Here is a 21,991-nt window from a genome sequence, read left to right on the forward strand (position 1 = left end):
CAAATTTCCGGTTTTTCACCCCAAATTTGATTTGAATTTTTATTTTTCTCCCCATTAGGGCTCCCCAGGCTCTCGGGGCCCCCCAGCTCTGGGGGTCCCGTGGCTCCCCCAGCCCAAATTTCAGCCATTTCCCCCCAGAAATTCCCCATTTTTCATGATTTCCCCCATTTTCCCCCAAAATTTCAGGATTTTTCTCCCAAAAATTCAGGATTTCCGCCCAGAACTCTGGAATTTTCTCCCCATTTTTTCCCCAAATTGCAGGATTCTTTCCCCATTTTTTCCCCATTTTTAACAATTTTCCCCCAAATTTGGGGATTTTTCCCCCATTTCCCCACCCCCTTTTTTCCCCATTTTTTCCCATTTTCCCCCAAAATTTCAGGATTTCCTCCCAAAAATTCAGGATTTTTTTCTCCAATTTCCCCCCCATTTTTTAACCATTTTCCCCCGAATTCAGGATTTTTTCCCCCATTTTTTCCCCCAAATTTCGGGATTTCCCCCCAGAAATTCTGGATTTTTTTCCCGAATTTTTCCCATTTTTTCCCAAATTTCCCATTTTTCACCCCAAATTTCACTCTTTTTCTCCCCCAGGGCTGGCCGGGCTCTCGGGGCCCCCCAGCTCTGGGGGTCCCGTGGCTCCCCCAGCCCCAATTCCCGGAGATTTCCCCCAGAAATTCCCCATTTTTCCCATTTTTTCCCCATTTTTTCCCAAATTTCCGGTTTTTCACCCCAAATTTGATTTGAATTTTTATTTTTTCTCCCCATTAGGGCTCCCCAGGCTCTCGGGGCCCCCCGGGCCTGGGGGGGTCCCGTGGGTCCCCCCGGCCGCCCCGGCCCCCAGGGCCCCCCCGGCGCCCCCGGAGACAAAGGCGGCCCGGTGAGCACAGAATGCCAAAATTCCAAAATCTCCCCAAAATTCCGGGAATTTGGGAGTTCTGGGGGGGGTCTGGGGGGGAAATTTGGGGGATTTTGGGGAAAATTTGAGGATTTGGGGAAGAAACTTGGGGATTTTGGGGGGAATTTGGGGGGGTTTGGGGGGTCCCGGTGAGCACAAAATTCCCCAAATTCACCAAAATTCCCCAAAATTCCCCAAATTCCGGGAATTTGGGAGTTCTGGGGGGGTCTGGGGGGAAAATTTGGGGAAAATTTGGGGATTTTGGGGGAAATTTTGGGAATTTGGGGGGGGAAATTGGAAGAATTTGGGGAAAATTTGGGGGTTTTGGGGGGAATTTGGGAGGTTTTGGGGGTACTGGTGAGCCCCCGAATTCCCAAAATCCCCAAAATTCCCCAAAATTCCCCAAAATTCCCCAAAATTCCGGGAATTTGGGAGTTCTGGGAGGGGTGTGGGAGTGGTTTGGGGGAAAATTTGGGGATTTGGGGAAAACTTGGGAGTTTAGGGGGGATTTGGGGGAAAATTCGGGGATTTTGGGGGGGGAAATTTGGGGGTTTGGGGGTCCCGGTGAGCCCCGGAATTCCCTAAAATTCCCAAAATTCCCAAAATTCTGGGAATTTGGGAGCTCTGGGAGGGGTCTGGGGGGGAAATTTGGGGGATTTTGGGGAAAATTTGGGGGTTTGGGGAAGAAACTTGGGGATTTTGGGGGGAATTTGGGGGGGTTTGGGGGTCCCGGTGAGCACAAAATTCCCCCAAATTCACCAAAATTCCCCAAAATTCCCAAAATCCGGGAATTTGGGAGTTCTGGGGGGGGTCTGGGGGGAAAATTTGGGGAAAATTTGGGGATTTTGGGGGAAATTTTGGGAATTTGGGGGGAAATTGGAAGAATTTGGGGAAAATTTGGGGGTTTTGGGGGGAATTTGGGAGGTTTTGGGGGTACTGGTGAGCCCCCGAATTCCCAAAATCCCCAAAATTCCCCAAAATTCCCCAAAATTCCCCAAAATTCCCCAAAATTCCGGGAATTTGGGAGTTCTGGGAGGGGTGTGGGAGGGGTTTGGGGGAAAATTTGGGGATTTGGGGGAAAACTTGGGAGTTTAGGGGGGATTTGGGGGAAAATTCGGGGATTTTGGGGGGGAAATTTGGGGGTTTGGGGGTCCCGGTGAGCCCCGGAATTCCCTAAAATTCCCAAAATTCACAAAATTCTGGGAATTTGGGAGCTCTGGGAGGGGTCTGGGGGGGGAAATTTGGGGGATTTCGGGGAAAATTTGGGGGTTTGGGGAAGAAACTTGGGGATTTTGGGGGGAATTTGGGGGGTTTGGGGGTCCCGCTGAGCACAAAATGCCCAAAATTCACCAAAATCCCCAAAATTCACCAAATTCTGGGAATTTCGGGAGGGTTTTGGGAGTGGCTTGGGGGAAAATTTGGGGATTTTGGGGAAAATTTGGGAGTTTAGGGGGGATTTGGGGGAAAATTTGGGATTTTGGGGGGGAAATTTGGGGGTTTGGGGGTCCCGGTGAGCCCCGGAATTCCCTAAAATTCCCAAAATTCCCAAAATTCCCAAAATTCCGAGAATTCTGGGATTTCTGGGAGGGGTTTTGGGGAAATTTTGGGGATTTGGGGGGGGAAATTTGGGGATTTTGAGGGAAGAACTTTTAGGATTTGGGGGGTTGGGGGTCCTGGTGAGCCCCGGAATTCCCAAATTCCCGAAATTCCCAAAATTCCTGAAATTCCCAAAATTCTGGGAATTTCGGGAATTCTGGGAGGGGTTTGGGGAGGAAATTTGGGGATTTGGGGGGAAATTTGGAGATTTTTTGGGGGAACTTTGGGGGTTTTGGGGGGAAATTTGAGGATTTGGGGAAGAAACTTGGGGATTTTGGGGGCTTTGGGGAGGCTGAGGTTCCCATTTTTTGGGAATTCCCAAAATTCCGGGAATTCTGGGAGTTCTGGGAGGGGTTTGGGGGAGGAATTTGGGGATTTTTGGGGGGAAAATTTGGGGGTTTTTTGGGTTAAATTTGGGGTTGAATTTGGGTGTTTTGGGATCGAATTTGGGGTTTGGGGTGAAATTTTGGGTTTTGGGACACATTTGGGGTAAAATTGGGGGAGTTTGGGGTCCAACTTGGAGGTTTTGGGACCAAATGTGGGAATTTTGGGTCCAATTTGGGGTAAAATTTTTGGTGGTTTGGGTAAAATTGGGGGGCTTGGGGTGAAATTTGGGGGGTTTTGGGGTTAAATTTTTGGGGTTTGGGTCAAATTTGGGTGGTTTGGGTCCAATTTGGGGTGAAATTTGGGGGTTCTAGGGTCAAATTTAGGGGTTTTGGGGTGAAATTTTTGGGTTTTGGGTCTGGTTTAAGGGTGACATTTCGGGGTTTTGGGGTCGAATTTGGGGGTTTGGGGATTGAATTTTGAGGGATTTTTGGTGAAATTGGGGGGTTTGGGGTTAAATTTCTGGGGTTTCAGTCAAATTTGGGTGGTTTGGGTCCAATTTGGGAGTTTTGGGGGTGAAATTTGGAGTTTGGGGTCAAATTTGGGGTTTTGGGGGTCAAATTTTGGGAGGTTTGGGGGTGAAATTTGGGGGTTTGGAGATTGAATTTTGAGGAGTTTTGGGTGAAATTTCGGGGTTTTGGGCTTAAAGTTTTGGGTTTAGGTCAAATTTGGGTGGTTTGGGTCAAATTTGGGGTTTTGGGATTGAATTTTGGGGTTTGGGGGGTCAAATTTGGGAATTTTGGGTACAATTTGGGGGGGTTGGGGTCAAATTTTTGGTGTTTTGGGTGAAATTTTTGGTGTTTTTGGGTAAAATTTGGGGGGTTGGGTCAAATTTGGGTGGTTTGGGTCCACTTTGGGGGTTTTGGGGTAAAAATTCGGGATTTTGGGGGAAAATTGGGGGTTTGGGGGTAAAATTTTGGGGGTTTGGGATAAATTTTTGGCATTTTTGTAAAGTTGGGGGGGTTTGGGTTAAAATTTGGTTTTTTTTCGCTGCGGGGGTTTCGAATTGAGCCCAAAAAGTCTCAGAAATGCGGAGAAATTGCCCAAATTTGGATTTTTTAGGGAGAAAAAGGCGGGATGGGCGCCCCCGGGCGTGACGGGATCCAGGGGCCCGTGGGGCTCCCGGGGCCCGCCGGACCCCCCGGGGGGCCTGGGACGACGGCGACAAGGTGGGCACCCCAAAATAGCCCAAAATGTCCCAAAATTATCATAAAATGTCCTTAAATAACCCAAAACCCCAAAATCCCCGAAAAAATCAACCCGGGAGCCCCAAAATCACCAAAAACGGCCCCAAAAATCCCCCCCGGGACCCTCCAGGACCCCCCGGGGGGCCCGGCGACGACAGCGACAAGGTGGGCACCCCAAAATAGCCCAAAATGTCCCAAAATGTCCCAAAATAGCCCAAAATGTCCCAAAAAATTAAAAAATTCCCCAAAAATCCGCCCGGGAGCTCCAAAATCACCAAATTGGCCCCAAAAATCCCCCCCGGGACCCCTCCAGGACCCCCCGGGGGGCCTGGGGATGACGGGGATAAGGTGGGCACCCCAAAATATCCAAAATGTCCCAAAATTATCATAAAATGTCCCAAAAATTTAAAAAAATCCCCGAAAAAATCCACCCAGGAGCACCAAAATCGCCAAAAATGGCCCCAAAAATCCCCCCCGAGATGCCCCAAATCCACCCAGGAGCCCCAAAATCCCCAAAAAACCCAAAAATTGCCCAAAAAATTCCCCTGGAAGCCCCAAAATCCCCCAAAATTTCATCACAGAGCCCCAAAATTCCCAAAAATTCCCCAAAAATCCACCCGGGAGCCCAAAATCTCAAAAAATGGCCCCAAAAATCCCCCAGAAAATTCACCTGGGCGCCCCAAAATTCCCAAAAATGCCCCAAAATTCAACCCAGGAGCCCCAAAAAACAAAAAATTGCCCCAAAATCCCCCAAAATTCCACCGGGAGCCCAAAAGTCCCAAAAATGCCCCAAAAATCCACCCAGGAGCTCCAAAATCACCAAAAACGGCCCCAAAAATCCCCCCCGGGACCCTCCAGGACCCCCCGGGGGTCTCAGGGATGATGGGGACAAGGTGGGCACCCCAAAATATCCAAAAATGTCCCAAAATTATCCCAAAATTGCCCAAATATCCCAAATTATCCTAAAATAGCCCAAAAAAATTTTAAAAATGCCCAAAAAAATCCACCCGGGAGCCCCAAAATTCCCAAAAATCTGCAAATTTCCCCCCAAAATCCCCCAATTTCCCTCCCAAATTCCCAAAATATCCCAAAAATTCTAAATTTCCTCCCCAAATTTCCCCAATTTTCCCACAATTTCCCCCAATTTCCACCCAAATTTCCCTCCCAAAATTCTCAAATTTTCCCTGATTTTCCCTAAATTATCCCGAATTTCCCCCAAATTCCCGAATTTTCCCCATTTTTCCCCAATTTCCCCCCAAAATTCCTGAATTTCCCCAGATTTCCCCCCAAGTTTCCCGAGTTTTGCCCAAATTTTCCCAAATTTCCCTCCCAAATTTTCCCAAATTTTCCCCAAATTTCCGCTCAAAATTCTCAGATTTTCCCATATTTTCCCCCAATTTTCCCCAATTTGCCTCCCAAAATTCCTGAATTTTCCCAAATTTCCCCCGAAAATTCCCAAATTTTCCCCATTTCCCCCATTTCCCCCAAAAAATTCCCAAATTTCCCCCCAACATTCTCAAATTCTCCAAATTTCCCCCAATTTCCGCCCAAATTTCCCCAAAAAATTCCCAAATTTTCCCAAATTTTCCCCAAATTTCCTCCCCAAAATCCCCGAATTTTCCCCATTTTCCCCAAATTTTCCCAAAAATTCCCGAATTTTCCCATTTTTTCCCTGAATTTCCCTGAATTTTCCCAAAATCCCTGTTTTTTCCCCCAATTTCCCTCAGGGCTGAGGGCGGCGAGCCGGGCCCCAAAGGCCCCAAAGGCGCCAAGGGGGAGCACGTGAGTCACCAAAAACACCCAAAAACACCCCAAAAACCCAAAATTGGGGGATTTCACCCCAAAAAAACCCAAAACTGGGGGATTTCATCCCAAAAAAACCCAAAAAAACCCCAAAATTGGGGGGTTTCACCCCAAAATTGGGGGATTTCACCCCAAAACCCCCCAAATTTGGGTGGATTTCACCCCAAAAAAATCCAAATTTGGGGGATTTCACATCCAAAAAACCCAAAATTGGGGGATTTCACCCCAAAAAAGCAGAATTGGGGATTTCAGCTCAAAAAACCCCAAAACTGGGGGATTTCACCCCAAAAAAAACCCCAAAATTGGGGGATTTCACCTCAAAAAAACCCAAATTGGGGGATTTCACCCCAAAAAAACCCCAAAACTGGGGATTTCACGCCAAAAACCCCAAAATTGGGGGGATTTCACCCAAAAAAAACCCCCAAAATTGGGGGATTTCATCCCAAAAAAACCCCAAAATTGGGGGATTTCACCCCAAAAAACCCCGAAATTTGGGGGATTTCACCCCAAAAAAAACCCCCAAAATTGAGGATTTCACCCCAAAAAAACCCCACAATTGGGGGATTTCACCCCAAAAAAACCCCAAAACTGGGGGATTTCACCCCAAAAAAACCCAAAATTGGGGGATTTCACCCAAAAACCACCCAAAATTGGGGGATTTCACCTCAAAAACCCCAAAATTTGGGGGATTTCACCCCAAAAAAAAACCCCAAAATTGGGGGATTTCACCCCAATAAAACCCCAAAATCGGGGGATTTCACCCCAAAAAAAAACAAAATTGGGGGATTTCACCCCAAAAAAACCCCAAAATTGGGGATTTCATCCCAAAAACCCCAAAATTGGGGGATTTCACCCCAAAAAACCCCGAAATTTGGGGGATTTCACCCCAATAAAACCCCAAAATTGGGGGATTTCACCCCAAAAACCCCAAAATTTGGGGGATTTCACCCCAAAAAAACCAAAATTGGGGGATTTCACCCCAAAAAAGCAGAATTGGGGATTTCAGCTCAAAAAACCCCAAAACTGGGGGATTTCACCCCCAAAACCCCAAAATTGGGGATTTCACCTCAAAAAACCCCCAAAACAGGGGGATTTCACCCCCAAAACCCCCAAAATTGGGGGATTTCACCTCAAAAAAACCCCAAAATTGGGGGATTTCACCCCAAAAAAACCCCAAAATTGGGGGATTTCACCCCAAAAAAACCCCAAAACTGGGGGATTTCACCCAAAATAACCCCAAAATTGGGGGATTTCACCCCAAAAACCCCGAAATTTGGGGGATTTCACCCTGAAAAACCCAAAACTGGGGGATTTCACCCCAAAAAAAACCCAAATTTGGGGATTTCACCCCAAAACCCCGAAATTTGGGGGATTTCACCCCAATAAAACACCAAAATCGGGGATTTCACCCCAAAAAAACCCAAAATTGGGGGATTTCACCCTGAAAAACCCAAAATTGGGGGATTTCACCCCAAAAAACCCCAAAATTCGGGGATTTCACCCCAAAATTGGGGGATTTCACCCCAAAAAACCCAAAATTGGGGATTTCAGCCCAAAAAAACCCCCAAAACTGGGGGATTTCACCCCAAAACCCCCCAAAATTCGGGGATTTCACCCCCAAAATTGGGAGATTTCACCCCAAAACCCCAAACTTGGGGGATTTCACCCCCAAACTTGGGGGATTTCACCCCAAAACCCCAAATTTGGGGGATTTCACCCCAAAAAAACCCCAAAATTGGGGGATTTCACCCCAAAAACCCCGAAAATTTGGGGATTTCACCCAAAAATTGGGAGATTTCATCCCAAAAAAACCCGAAATTGGGGGCTTTGACCCCAAAACGGGCGGATTTCAGCCCAAAATTGTTGAATTTTGCAGGGCCCGCCGGGACCCCCCCGGAGCCGCGGGCGCCGTGGGCCGGCCCGGAGCCGCCGTGAGATTGGGGAGAATTCCGGGGAAATCGGGAAACTTGGGGATTTGGGGAAAAATGGGGATTTTGGGTGATTTTAGAGGGATTTTGGGAAAAATTGGGGGGAATTTGTGGAGAATTTGGGGATTTTGGGGAAATTTTGAGGGAAAATTTGGAGACTTGGGGGGTGAAAAATATGGGGATTGTGGGAGGAAATTCAGGGGATTTTGGGAAAATTTGGGGATTTGGGGGAAAATTTGGGGAAATTTGGGGGGTTTTGGGAAATTTGGGGGGGATTTGGGAAAAATTGGGGGAATTTGCAGAAAAAAAATTGGGGATTTGGGCGATTTTAGAGGAATTTTGGGGAAATTTTTGGGAAAATTTGGGGGTATTTTAGGGAAATTTGGAACATTTTGGGGGAATTTGGGGGGAAAAAATTGGGATTTTGGGGAAATTTGAGGAATTTTAGAGGGATTTTGGGAAAAAAATTGGGGGAATTTGGGGAATTTTGGGGGATTGGGGGAAAATTTGGGGGACTTTGGGAAAAAATATTGGGGAAATTTGAGATTTTGGGGGGAATTTTGGGGGATTTTAGAGGAATTTTGGGAAAAATTTGGGGGAATTTTGGGGACATTTGGGGGATTTTGGGGGGCAAATTTGGGGGATTTTGGGGAATTTGTGGATTTTAGAGGAATTTTGGGGATTTTGGAGAAAAGAAATGGGGATTTGCAGGGAAATTTGGGGGGTTTTGGGAAAATTTGGGGATTTGGGGGGAAATTTGGGATTTTGGGGAAAAATTGGGGGATTTTAGGGGAATTTTGGAAAAAATTGGGGAATTTGGGGAAATTTGGGGTTTTAGAGGAAATTTCGGGATATTTGGGGGGAAATTTGGGGAAATTTGGGAACATTTGGGGAAAATTTGGGGATTTTGGGGAAATTTGAGGGATTGGGGGAAGATTTGGGGGAATTTGGGGATTTTAGGGGAATTTGGGAGAGATTTGGGGGAATTTGGGGAAATTTGGGGGAAGATTTGGGGGAAATTTGGGGGATTTTGGGAAAATCTGGGGGGAAATTTGGGGATTTGGGGGAAATTTGGGTGATTTTAGGGGAATTTTGGGGGGAAATTTGGGGGATTTTGGGAAAAATCTGGGGGGAAATTTGGGGATTTGGGGAAATTTGGGGAAATTTAGGGACTTTGAGGACTTTAGAGGAATTTTGGGAAAATTTGGGGGATTTTAGAAGAATTTTGGTAAAATTTGGGGGAATTTGGGGATTTTAGGGGAATTTTGGGGTCAATATTTGGGGGGATTTTGGGATTTTTTGGGGGGAGGATTTGGGAGGATTTTTAGGATGGGTTTTGATCGGATTTTGGGGTTTTGGAGGGATTTTTGGGGATATTTTTGGGGCAATTTGGGGGCGATTTTGGGGGTTGTTTATTGGGGATTTTGGGGGGATTTGGGGATTTTTGGGGGAATTTTGGGGGCGATTTTGGGGGTTGTTTATTCGGGTTTTTTGGGGGATTTGGGGATTTTGGGGGGGATTTTGGGGCGATTTTGGGGTTGTTTATTCGGGTTTTTTGGGGGGGATTTGGGATTTTTGGGGGGATTTTGGGGGCGATTTTGGGGGTTGTTTATTCAGGTTTTTTGGGGGATTTTGGGATTTTTTGGGTGATTTTGGGGGTTGTTTTTTCGGGTTTTTGGGGGCGATTTTGGGGGTTGTTTGCTGGGGTTTTGGGGGGGGATGGGGGGATTTTTGGGGGGATTTTGGGGAGATTTTGGGGGCGATTTTGGGGGTTGTTTGCTGGGGATTTTGGGGGGGATTTGGGGATTTTTTGGGGGATTTTTGGGGGGATTTTTGGGGCGATTTTGGGTGTTGTTTATTCAGGTTTTTTGGGGGGGATTTGGGATTTTTGGGGGGATTTTTTTGGGGATTTCTGGGGGGATTTTTGGGATTGTTTTTTCGGGTTTTTTGGGGTGATTTTGGGGGTTGTTTGCTGGGGTTTTTGGGGGGGATTTTCAGGGGATTTTTTTGGGGGATTTTGGGGGGGTTTTTTGGGTTTCTGACCCCCCGATTTTCCCCTCCCAGGGCGCGGACGGGGAGCCGGGGGCTCGGGGACCCCAAGGACATTTTGGGGTCAAAGGGGACGAGGGCACGCGGGGCTTCAACGGCCCCCCCGGGCCCATCGGCCTGCAGGTGAGACCCCAAAAAAACCCAAAAAAAACCCAAAAAATCCAGCCCGGGAACCTCCAAATACCCCAAAAAATCCAGTCCAGAAAACTCCAAATCCCCTTAAAAAATGCACCCTAAAAATCCCTTAAAATCCAGCCCAGAAAACCCCAAAAAATCCAGCCCAAAAAACCCCAAATCCCCCAAAAAAATCCAGTCCAGAAAACCCCAAATCCCCCTAAAAAACCCTTAAAATCCAGCCCAGAAAACCCCAAAAAATTCCAGCTCAAAAATCCCAAATCCCCCTAAAAATCCACCCTAAAAAACCCTTAAAATCCAGCCCAGAAAATCCCAAAAAATCCAGCCCAGGAAACCCCAAATCCCCTTAAAAATCCAGCCCAGAAAACCCCAAAAAATCCAGCCCAAAACTTCCAATTCCCCCTAAAAATGCAGCCCAAAAACCCCAAACAAATCCAGCCCAAAAATCCCAAATCCCCCAAAAATCCAGCTCAAAAACCCCAAATCCCCCCTAAAAATCCATCCCAAAACCCCCAAAAAATCCAGCCCAGAAAACCCAAAGAAAATCCAGCCCAAAAATCCAAAATCCCCCTAAAAATCCAGCCCAAAAAACCCCAAAAAATCCAGCCCAGAAAACCCCAAATCCCCAAAAAAATCCACCCCCAAAAAACCCAAATGCCCCCAAAAAATCCATCCCCAAAACCCCCAAATTCCCACAAAAATCCACCCCCAAACAAAGCAAAAACCCCCCCCAAAAAACTCATCCCAAAAAAACCCCAAATCCCCCCAACTTTTCCACCACAAAAAACCAAAAATCCCAATTTTCCCCCCAAAAAATATCAATTTTTCCCCCTCAAAAATCCCAATTTTTCCCCCAAATTTTCTCCCAAAATCCCCAAATTTTCCCCCTAAATCCCAATGTTTTCTCCCTAAATCCTGATTTTTCCCCCAAATCCCCCAGATTTTCTCCCTCCACTGCCCCAACCCCTCCCAAAATTCCCAAAATCTCCAAATTTCCCCCAAATTCCCCCCATATTTCCAAATTTCCCCCCAAAATCCCGTTTTTTTTCCCCTAAAATCCCAATTTTTCCCCCAAATTTTCTCCCTCCACCTCCCCAACCCCTCCCAAAATTCCCAAATTTTCCCCCAAAATCCCATTTTTTTCACCTAAAATCCCCAATTTTCTCCAAAATTTTTCCCTCCATGACCCCAAAATCCCCAAAATCCCCCCCAAAATCCCAATTTTCCCAAAAAATTTTCTCAAATTTCTCAAATCCCAAATTTTCCCCAAAATCCCCAAATTTTCCCCCTATTTCCAAAATTCCCCCCACAATCCCAAAATTCCCAATTTTTCCCCAAAATTCCCATTTTTTCCCCCAAAATCCCAATTTTTCCCCTCAAAATCCCAATTTCTCCCCAAAATCCCAATTTCCCCCCAAAATCTTCTCCCTCCACCTCCCAAATGTCCCAAATTTCCCCCACAATCCCAATTTTTTTACCCTAAAATCCCAATTTTTCCCCAAAATTCCCTTTTTTTCCCCCCAAAATCCCCATTTTTCCCCCCAAATTTTCTCCCCCCACCTCCCAAAATTCCCAAATTCCCCAAAATTTCCCCAAATTTCCCTTGCAGGGCTCTCCGGGTCCCGCGGGGGACAAGGGCGAGACGGGAGACGTGGACCCCTGTGTGAGCGACCTTTGACCCCCAAAAACCCCAAAATCCCCCAAAAAATCCCCAAAAATTCAAAAAATCCTCAAAACATTCCCAAAAATCCCAAAAAATTTCCCAAAATTTCCCAAAATTCCCCAATTTTCTCCCCCAGGGTCCCCCCGGCCCCCCCGGGCCCCGCGGCCCCGCCGGAGCCTCCGGAGCCGACGTGAGTCCAAAATTCCCCAAAAAATCCCCAAAAATCCCCCAAAATCCCCCAAAAATTAATTAAAAAATCCCCAAAAAATTCCCAAAAAATGAAAATTTGGGGAAATTTCCGCTCCCACCCCAAATCCAGGGACCCCAAGGACCCCCCGGAGGCGTCGGGAATTTGGGACCGCCCGGAGAGAAGGTGAGGGGCCGGATTTGGGGGGGATTTGGGGGATTTTGGGTGGAATTTGGGGGGTCCTGTGTGGAATTTTGGGATTTTCAGATGGAATTTGGGGGGACTTGGGCGGAATTTTGGGGGGTTTGGATGGAATTCGAGAATTTTTGGATGGAATTTTGGGGGCTTGGGTTGAAATTTTGGGGTTTTTGGATGGAACTTGGGGAGTCTCAGTTGGAATTTTGGGATTTTCGGATGGAATTTGGGGGGTCCTGGGGAAAATTTGGGGGATCTTAGTTGGGAATTTTGGGATTTTTGGATGGAATTTGGGGGGACTTGGGTGGAATGTGAGAATTTTTGGATGAAATTTTGGGGGTTCTGGGTGGAATTTGGGGGGTCCCAGTTGGAATTTTGGGATTTTCAGATGGAATTTTGGGGGGTTCCGGTTGGAATTTGGGGTTTTTTGGATGGAATTTGGGGATCCTGGGGGGATTTGGGGATTTTCAGATGAAATTTTGGGGGTCCTGGGGGAAATTTGGGGGGTTCTGGGTGGAATTTGGGGATTTTTGGGTGGAATTTGGGGGGTCTCAGGTGGAATTTGGGGGGTCCCAGTTGGAATTTTGGGATTTTCGTGTTGAATTTGGGGGGTCCTGGGTGGAATTTGGGGATTTTCGGACGGAATTTTGGGGGTTTCAGGTGGAATTTTGGGGTCTCGGATGGAATTTGGGGGTCCCAGTTGGAATTTTGGGGTTTTTGGATGGAATTTTGGGGGTTTGGGCTGAAATTTTGGGGGTTTTTGGATGGAATTTGGGGGATTTTCCGATGGAATTTGGGGGTTCCTGGGTGGAATTTGGGGATTTTTGGACGAAATTTTGGGATTTTCAGATGGAATTTGGGGGGTCTCGGATGGAATTTGGGGTTTCCAGTTGGAATTTTGGGATTTTCAGGTGGAATTTGGGGTCCTGGGTGGAATTTTGGGGGTTCTGGGTGGAATTTGGGGGTCCCAGTTGGAATTTTGGGATTTTCAGATGGAATTTTGGGGGGTTCCGGTTGGAATTTGGGGATTTTTTGGACGGAATTTTAGGGGTCCTGAGGGGAATTTGGGATTTTTGGGTGGAATTTTGGGGGTTTGGGGTGAAATTTTGGGGTTTTTGGATGGAATTTGGGGGATTTTCGGATGGAATTTTGGGGGTGTTGGATGGAACTTGGGTGTCCCAGTTGAAATTTTGGGATTTTCAGATGGAATTTGGGGGGTGCTGGGTGGAATTTTGGGATTTTTGGATGGAATTCGGGGATTTTTGGACGGAGTTTTGGGGGTTTCAGGTGGAATTTTGGGGTCTCGGATGGAATTTGGGGGTCCCAGTTGAATTTTGGGATGGAATTTGGGGGTCCTGGGTGGAATTTTGGGGTTTTTGGATGGAATTTTGGGGTCTCGGATGGAATTTGGGGGGTCCTGGGTGGAATTTGGGGATTTTTGGAGGGAATTTTGGGGTCCCGGGGAGGATTTTGGGGGTCTGGGGGGATTTGAGAATTTTTGGAAGGAATTTTGGGGGTTTGGGGTGAAATTTTGGGGTTTTTGGATGGAATTTTGGGGGTCCTGGATGGAATTTTGGGATTTTCAGATGGAATTTGGGGGATCCTGGGTGGAATTTGGGGTTTTCGGATGGAATTTTGGGGGTCCTGGATGGAATTTTGGGATTTTTGGATGGAATTTTGGAGGGTCCCGGATGGAATTTGGGGGTTCCTGGATGGAATTTGGAATTTCCAGTTGGAATTTTGGGGGGTCCTGGGTGGGAATTTTGGGATTTTCAGGTGGAATTTGGGGGGACTTGGGTGGAATTTGGGGTTTTTGGATGGAATTTTGGGGATTTCTGGATGGAATTTGGAATTTTCAGACGAAATTTGGGGAATCCTGGATGGAATTTTGGGGTTCCTGGGTGGAGTTTTGGGTTTTTTGGATGGAATTTGGGGGGTTTTGGATGGAATTTTGGGGGTCCTGGGGGATTTTTGGATGGAATGTGGGGGATCCCGGATGGAATTTTGGGGGTCTTGGGTGGAATTTGGGGGATCCCAGTTGGAATTTGGGGGGGTCCCAGGGAAGATTTTGGGATCCCAGGTTGGATTTTTGGGGTTCCAGATAGAATTTAGGGGGGTCCTGGCTGGAATTTTGGGGTTTTTGGATGGAATTTTTGCGGAACCTGGATGGAGTTTGGGGATTCCACATGGAATTTGGGGATCCAGGTTGGAATTTGGGGATCCAGGTTGGAATTTGGGGGGTCCCAGGGGGATTTTGGGATCCCAGATAGAATTTTGGGGGCTCCTGGCTGGAATTTTTGGATTTCCAGGAGGAATTTTGGGGTTTCCAGAGGGAATTTTGGGGTTTCCAGGAGCAATTTTGGAATTTCCAGTCAGAAGTTTGGGATTTCCAGGAGGAATTTTGGGATTTCCAGAAGGAATTTTGGGATTTCCAGGAGGAATTTTGGGGTTTCCAGGAGGAATTTTGGGATTTCCAGAAAGAATTTTGGGGTTTCCAGAGGGAATTTTGGGGTTTCCAGAGGGAATTTTGGGGTTTCCAGGAGCAATTTTGGAATTTCCAGTCAGAAGTTTGGGATTTCCAGAAGGAATTTTGGGATTTCAGTTGGAATTTTGACCTTTCCTGTTGGAATTTGGGATTTCCAGAAGGAATTTTGGGTTTTTTTCACTGAAATTTGGGGTTCCTGGTCAGAATTTTGGGGTTTCACTTTGGATTTTTGAGGTTTCCTGTTGGAATTTTGGTGTTTCCCCCAAAACCTTGCCCCGACCCCAAACGGAATTTTGGGATTTTCCCCCTTCCAGGGCGACCCCGGCGAACCCGGAACTCCGGGAATCCAGGAGAACCGGGAATCAAGGTCAGACGCCTCCCCAAAAACCCCAAAAAATCCCCCAAAACCCCAAAAAAACCCCCAAAAAACCCCCCAAAGCCCCAAAAAATTCCCAAAAAATCCCCAAAAAATCCCCAAAAAGCACCAAAAAATCACCAAAAAATCCCCAAAAAATCCCCAAAAAGCCCCAAGAAATTACCCAAAAATCCCAAAAAATCCCAAAAAAATCCCAAAAAAAATCCCCAAAAAATCCCAAAAAATCCCAAAAAGCGCCAAAAAATCACCAAAAAATCCCCAAAAATCCAAAAAACCCCAAGAAATCCCCAAAAAATCCAAAAAAATCCCCAAAAAATAAAAAATAAATCCCCAAAAAATCCCCAAAAATCCCAAAAAACCCCAAAAAAATCCCCAAAAAAATCCCAAAAAACCCCAAGAAATCCCCAAAAAAATAAAAAAAAAAATCCCCAAAAAATCCCTAAAAAATCCCAAAAAGCCCCAAAAAAACCCAAAAAAATCCCCAAAAAAATCCCCAAAAATCCCAAAAAACCCCCAAAAACTCCCAACAATTTGGAGCCCATCCCGATTTTTCCCCGGAATTTTCCAGGGCCCGCGCGGGGACCGGGGGGAAAGGGAGAATCCGGAGCCGCCGGCGCCGCCGGACCCCCGGGCGGGAAAGGCCCCCCCGGCGACGACGGCCCCAAAGGAAACCCCGTGAGCCCCAAAATTCCCAAATTCCCCAAATTCCCGGGATTTTGGGCCAGCCCGAGGGGGTTGGGATGGTGCAAATCCCAAAATTTTTCCCATTTTTCCCGTTTTTTTTAATGAAATTTAGGGTCCCGTGGGATTCCCCGGAGATCCCGGCCCCCCCGGAGAGATGGGCCCCAGGGTGAGCGATTCCCGAAAAACCCCCCAAAATTTGGGATCAACGCCCAAAATTTGGGATCGGCCCCCAAAATTTGGGATCGGGGTGGTTCTTTCGCTGGGATTTGGGGGAAAAATCCCGGGATTTTGGTGCTCCTGCAGGGCCAGGACGGAGCCAAGGGCGAGCGCGGCGAGGACGGAGAGCCCGGAGAGCCGGTGAGAGATCCCGGAATTCCCGGAATTCCCGGAATTCCCGGAGACCCCAACCTCGGGAATTTGGGATCCTGAGCCTCAGGAATTTTGGGATCACGTCGAGGGGGAATTTGGGGAATTTGGGATCATGATTTTTGGAAAATTTGGGATCCTGAGCCTTGGGAATTTTGGGATCCTGGTCTTTGGGAATTTTGGGATTGCATTGAGTGGGAATTTTGGGATCACAGTTTTTGGGAATTTTGGGATCCTGAGCCTCAGGAATTTGGGATCACGTTGAGCGGGAATTTTGGGATCCCAATCTTTGGGGATTTTGGGATCCTGAGCCTCGGGAATTTTGGGATCCCAATCTTTGGGAATTTTGGGATCCTGAGCCTCGGGAATTTTGGGATCCCAATCTTTGGGAATTTTGGGATCCTGAGCCTTGGGAATTTTGGGATCCTAATCTTTGGGAATTTTGGGATCCTGAGCCTTGGGAATTTTGGGATCTCAATCTTTGGGAATTTTGGGATCACATTGAATGGGAATTTGGGATCCCAGGCCTTGGAATTTAGGATCATGCTGAGTGGAAATTTTGGGATCTTGAGCCTCGGGAATTTGGGATCAAGCGGAGTGAGAATTTAGGAATCCTTGGGAATTTTGGGATCCCAATCTTCGGGAAATTTGGGATCCTGAGCCTCAGGAATTTGGGATCTCAATCCCCAGGAATTTTGGGATCTCCGTCTTGGGAATTTTGGGATCCCGGTCTTTGGGAAATTTGGATCACGATTTTTAGAAAATTTGGTATCCCAAGCCTTGGGACATTTTGTGATCCTGGTCTTTGGGAATTTTGGGATCCAAATCTTTAGGGGATTTGGGATCTCATTGCTCAGGAATTTTGGAATCCCAATCTTTGGGAAATTTGGGATTTCAGTCCTTGGGAATTTTGGGATCCCAATTGTTGGGAATTTTGGGATCCGTTGATTGGGAAATTTGGGATCCCATTGATGGGGAATTTTGGGATCCCAAGCCGACGGAATTTGGGATCCTGGTCTTTGGAAAGAGTCTGGGATCACAATTTTTGGGAAATCTAGGATCCCAATCCTTGGGGATTTTGGGATCCCATTAGTGGGAATTTGTGGATCTCAATCCTTGGGAATTTTAGGATCTCGAGGCTTGGGAATTTTGGGATCATGATTTTTGAGAATTTGGAATCCTGGTTTTTGGGGATTTTGGGATCCAATCTTTAGGGAATTTGGGATCTCATAGACTGGGAGTTTTGGGATCCCCATCCTTGGGAATTTTGGGGTCCCGTTTTTTGGGAACCGGATCCCGAACTCCCCCAATTTCCTCCTCAGGGCTCTCCGGGTCCCACGGGCGAGAACGGCCCCCCGGGCCCCTCGGGAAACGGGTAAAACCCCCAAAATCCCCCAAAAATCCCCAATCCCCCAACCCCAAATCTCTCCCCTGATCCCATTTTTCCCCAATTTTCCCCATTTTCCCCCATTTTTCCCATTTTTCCCCATTTCCCCCCCATTTTTTCCCCATTTTTCCCCATTTCCCCCCCATTTTTCTCCTGTTTTTCCCCATTTCCCCCCATTTTTTCACCCCCCATTTTCCCCATTATTTCCCCATTTTCCCCCAATTTCCCCCATTTTTCCCCAATTTTCCCCATTTTCCCCCCATTTTTCCCCATTTCCCCCATTTTTCTCCTGTTTTTCCCCATTTCCCCCCCCATTTTTTCACCCCCATTTCCCCCCATTATTTCCCCATTTTCCCCCATTTTTCCCCATTTTCCCCCATTTTTTCCGTTTTCCCCGTTTGCCCCCATTCTCCCCATTTTTCCCCATTTTCCCCCCATTTCATCACCCATTTCCCCCCATTTCTCCCCTCTTTTCCCCCTTTTTTTTACCCAATTCCCTCCATTTTTCCTATTTTCCCAATTTTCCCCCCATTTCCCCATCATTTTCCTCCCCGTTTCCCCTCATTTTTTCCCATTTCCCCACATTTTCCCCCATTTCCCCATTTCCCCCATTTTTTCCCAATCCCCCCATTTTTCCCCATTTCCACACGTTTTTCCCCCTTTTCCCCTCCATTTTCCCCATTCCCCCCATTTCCCCCCCATATTTTCCCAATTCTCCTCCATTTCCCCTCATTTTTCCCCCATTTTCCCCATTCCCCCATTTTCCCCCATTTTCCCCATTTTCCCCCATTTTTTCCCAATTTCCCCTCAATTTTTTTCCCAATTCCCCCCCGTTTCCCTCCCCATTTCCCCCCATTTTTCACCCATTTTCCCCATTCCCCCCAATTTTTTTCCCATTTCCCCCATTTTTCCCCATTCCCCCCAATTTTCCCCCATTTTCCCCAACTTTTACCATTTTTTCCCCCATTTTCTCCCCTTTTCCCCCCATTTTTCCTAATTTTTCCCCTATTTTTTCCCCATTTTTCCCATTTCCCCCCTTTCCCCCCATTTCTCCCCCATTTTCCCCATTTTTTCCCCATTTCCCCCATTTTTTCCCCCATTCCCCCCCCACTTTTTTTCTCATTTCCCCTTTTTTCCCATTTTCCCCAATTTTTCCCCATCCCCCCCATTTTTCCCTGTTTTTTTTCCATCTTCTCCCCCCATTTTCCCCATTTTCCCCGTTTTTCCCCCCCATTTTTTCCCCTTTTCCCCCCATTTCCCCAATTTTCTCCCCTCCATTTTTTCCCATTTTCCCAATTTTTCCCCATTTTCCCCCCAAATGTTCCCATTTTTCCCCTATTTTTCTCCATTTCCCCCCATTTTCCCCCGTTTCTCCCCTATTTTCCCCATTTTTTCCCATTTTCCCCAATTTTTTCCCCATTTCCCCCCCCCATTTTTCCCTGTTTTTTTTTCCATCTTCTCCCCCATTTTCCCCATTTTTTCCCATTTTCCCCTGTTTTTCCCCCATTTTTCCCATTTTCCCCGTTTTTCCCCAGGGTCCGGCCGGATCTCGAGGTCCCGAAGGGCGCCAGGGCGGGAAGGGAGCCAAGGGTGGGAGATCCCAAATTCCCTCCCAAAATCCCCAAAATTCCCCCTGGAATCCCCAAAATTCCCCCGGGAACCCCAAAATTCCCCTCGGAAATCCCAAAATCCCCCTCAGAAATCCCAAAATCTCCCCTAAAATCCTCAAAATCCCCCCAAAATTCCCTGAGTTCCCCCCGAATCCCCAAATACTTCCCAGAATCCCCAAAATTCCTCCTGGAAACCCCAAAATTCCTCCCGAAAGTCCCCAGATCTGCCCAGAATTCCTGGGATTCCCCCTGGAAACACCAAAATCCCCTCAGGAACCCCAAAAAATCCCCCCAAAATTCCCCCAAATCCCCCTAAAATTCCCCAAATCCCCCCAGAATTCCCCCTGGAAACCCCAAAACTCCTCCAAAATCCCCACAAATGCCAAAATTCCTCCCAGAATTTCCAAATTTCCCCTGGAAATCCCAAAATCTCCTCGAGAACCCCCAAAATTCCTCCCCGGAATCCCCAAAATCCCTCCAAGAAGCCCCAAAATTCCCCCGGAAACCCCAAAATCTCCCCAGGGAACCCCAAAAACCCCCTCGGGATCCCCAAAATCCCTCCCGAAATTCCCCCAGAAACCCCAAAATCTCCTTGGGAACCCCCAAAATTCCTCCCGGAATTCCTCAATTCCCCCAGAAAACCCCAAAATCTCCTCGGGAACCCCCAAAATTCCCCCCCGGAATCCCCAAAATTCCCCCTGGGAACCCCAAAATTCCCCTTGGCAACCCAAAACTCCTCCCAAAATCCCCCCCAAATTCCCAGAAACCCCAAAATCCCCCCAGAATCCCCTGGGAACCCCCAAACCCCCTCGGGACCCCCCAGATCCCTCCCGGAATTCCCGGAATTCCGGTGTTCCCGCAGGGGGAGCCGGGGGCGCGCGGAGCCCCCGGGAGAACGGGAGCCGTGGGAGCCCCGGGAGCGGCCGGGAAAGCCGGAGCCGAGGGGCTGCGGGGGCAAACGGGCGCCGTGGTGAGAGGGGACCCCGAATTTGGGGTTGGGGACCCCAAATCTGGGATTGGGGACCCGAAATTTGGGGTTGGGAACCCGAAATCTGGGGTTGGGGACCCGAAATTTGGGGTTGGGAACCCGAAATCTGGGATTGGGAAGCTGAAATTTGGGGTTGGGAACCCGAAATCCGGGATTGGGACCCTGAAATTTGGGGTTGGGAACCCGAGATTTGGGATTGGGAACCCGAAATCCGGGATTGGAAACCTGAAATTTGGGGCTGGGATCAAAAATTCTGGGATTGGGATCCCGAAATTTGGGGTTGGAGACCCGAAATTTGGGGTTGGGAACCCGAGATTTGGGATTGGGAAGCCGAAATCCGGGATTGGAAACCTGAAATTTGGGGCTGGGATCAAAAATTCTGGGATTGGGAACCCGAAATTTGGGGTTGGAAACCTGAAATTTGGGATTGGAAACCCGAAATTTGGGATTGGAAGCTGAAATCCAGGATTGAGAACACAAAATCTGGGATTGGGAACCCGAAATCCAGGGTTGGGAACCCGAAATTTGGGGTAGGGATCAAAAATTCTGGGATTTTGGACCTGAAATTGGAGATTGGGACCAAAAATTCTGGGGATTGGGACTGAAAATTCAGGATGGGAACCAAAAATCCGGGATTGGGAACCCGAAATTTGGGGTTGGGAACCTGAATTTTGGATTGGGATCTAAAATTCTGGGATTCGGAGCAGAAATTCTGGATTTGGGACTGGAAATTCAGGATGGGAACCCGAAATCCGGGATTGGGAACACAAAATCTGGGATTGGGATCAAAAATTCTGGGATTGGGAACCCGAAATCCGGGATTGGGAACCCGAAATTTTGGAGTGGGGACCCAAAATTTGGGGTTGGGACCCTGAAATTTGGGGTTGGGAACCCGAAATTTGGGGTTGGGATCAAAAATTCTGGGATTTGGAGCAGAAATTCTGGGATTCAAATGAAAAATTCTGGGATTTGGGACTGAAAATTCAGGATAGGAACCCGAAATCTGGGGCTGGGAACACGAAATCTGGGATTGGGAATCCCTAAATTTGGGATTGGGAACCCGAAATTTGGGATTGGGAACCCGAAATTTGGGATTGGGAACCCGAAATTTGGGGTTGGGGTCGGGGATCGGGGCGCGAGGGGCTGCGGGGGCTGCCGGGCGCCGTGGTGAGAGGGGACCCCGAATTTGGGGCTGGGGACCCGAAATTTGGGATTTGGAACCCGAAATTTGGGGTTGGGAACCCGAAGTCTGGGGTTGGGATCAAAAATTCTGGGATTTGGAGCAGAAATTCTGGGATTTGGGACCCAAAAATTGGGAATTCAGGATGGGAACCCTAAATCCGGGATTGGGAACCCGAAATTTGGGGTTGGAACCCGAAATCTGGGATTGGGAACCCGAAATTTGGGAATGGGATCAAAAATTCGGTGTTTGGGATCAAAAATTCTGGGATTTGGGACTCAAAATTCAGGATGGGAACCAGAAATCCGGGATTGGGAACCCGAAATCTGGGATTGGGAACCCGAAATTTGGGGTTGGGACCCGAAGTCTGGGGTTGGGAACCCGAAATCTGGGATTGGGAACCCGAAATTTGGGATTGGGACCCCAAATTTGGGGTTGGGACCCGAAATTTGGGATTGGGAACCCGAAATCCGGATTGGGAACCCGAAATTTGGGATTGGGACCCCAAATTTGGGGTTGGGAACCCGAAATTTGGGATTGGAACCCGAAATCTGGGGTTGGGAACCCGAAATTTGGGGTTGAGATCAAAAATTCTGGGATTTGGAGCAAAAATTGGGAATTCAGGATGAGAACCCTAAAATCCGGGATTGGGGACCCTGAAATTTGGAATTGGGAACCCCAAATCTGGATTGGGAACCCGAAATCTGGAATTGGGACCAAAAAATTCTGGGGATTTGGACCCAAAATTTCGGAATGGGATCAAAAATTCTGGGATTTGGGACTGAAAATTCAGGATGGGAACCTTGAAATTGGAGATTGGGACACAAAGTTCTGGGGTTGGGAACTCAAATTCTGGGATTTGGACCAAAAATTGGGATTGGGACCCCAAAATCCGG

The 21,991-nt window shown here is 47.6% G+C and overlaps 1 protein-coding gene across 1 annotated transcript in view; it reads left to right on the forward strand.

Annotated features, from left to right (window-relative positions):
* Nucleotides 1-3,949: 3,949 nt before the first annotated feature.
* The window catches only part of LOC135292268 (collagen alpha-2(XI) chain-like), a gene marked incomplete at its 3' end in the record, with an annotated part of 40,363 nt that continues 22,321 nt past the window's right edge, over nt 3,950-21,991 (forward strand). Inside the window, 17 exon segments of the mRNA XM_064406476.1 lie at nt 3,950-4,041; nt 5,787-5,841; nt 7,739-7,750; nt 7,752-7,793; nt 9,855-9,962; nt 11,584-11,637; nt 11,774-11,827; nt 11,957-12,010; nt 14,819-14,849; nt 14,852-14,871; nt 15,449-15,467; nt 15,470-15,555; nt 15,677-15,730; nt 15,868-15,921; nt 17,253-17,302; nt 18,849-18,904; nt 19,788-19,897. Coding sequence (XP_064262546.1) covers nt 3,950-4,041; nt 5,787-5,841; nt 7,739-7,750; nt 7,752-7,793; nt 9,855-9,962; nt 11,584-11,637; nt 11,774-11,827; nt 11,957-12,010; nt 14,819-14,849; nt 14,852-14,871; nt 15,449-15,467; nt 15,470-15,555; nt 15,677-15,730; nt 15,868-15,921; nt 17,253-17,302; nt 18,849-18,904; nt 19,788-19,897 — 951 coding nt within the window.

Source organism: Passer domesticus, unplaced genomic scaffold (genome assembly GCF_036417665.1).
Source record: "Passer domesticus isolate bPasDom1 unplaced genomic scaffold, bPasDom1.hap1 HAP1_SCAFFOLD_261, whole genome shotgun sequence".
Classification (NCBI taxonomy): domain Eukaryota; kingdom Metazoa; phylum Chordata; class Aves; order Passeriformes; family Passeridae; genus Passer; species Passer domesticus.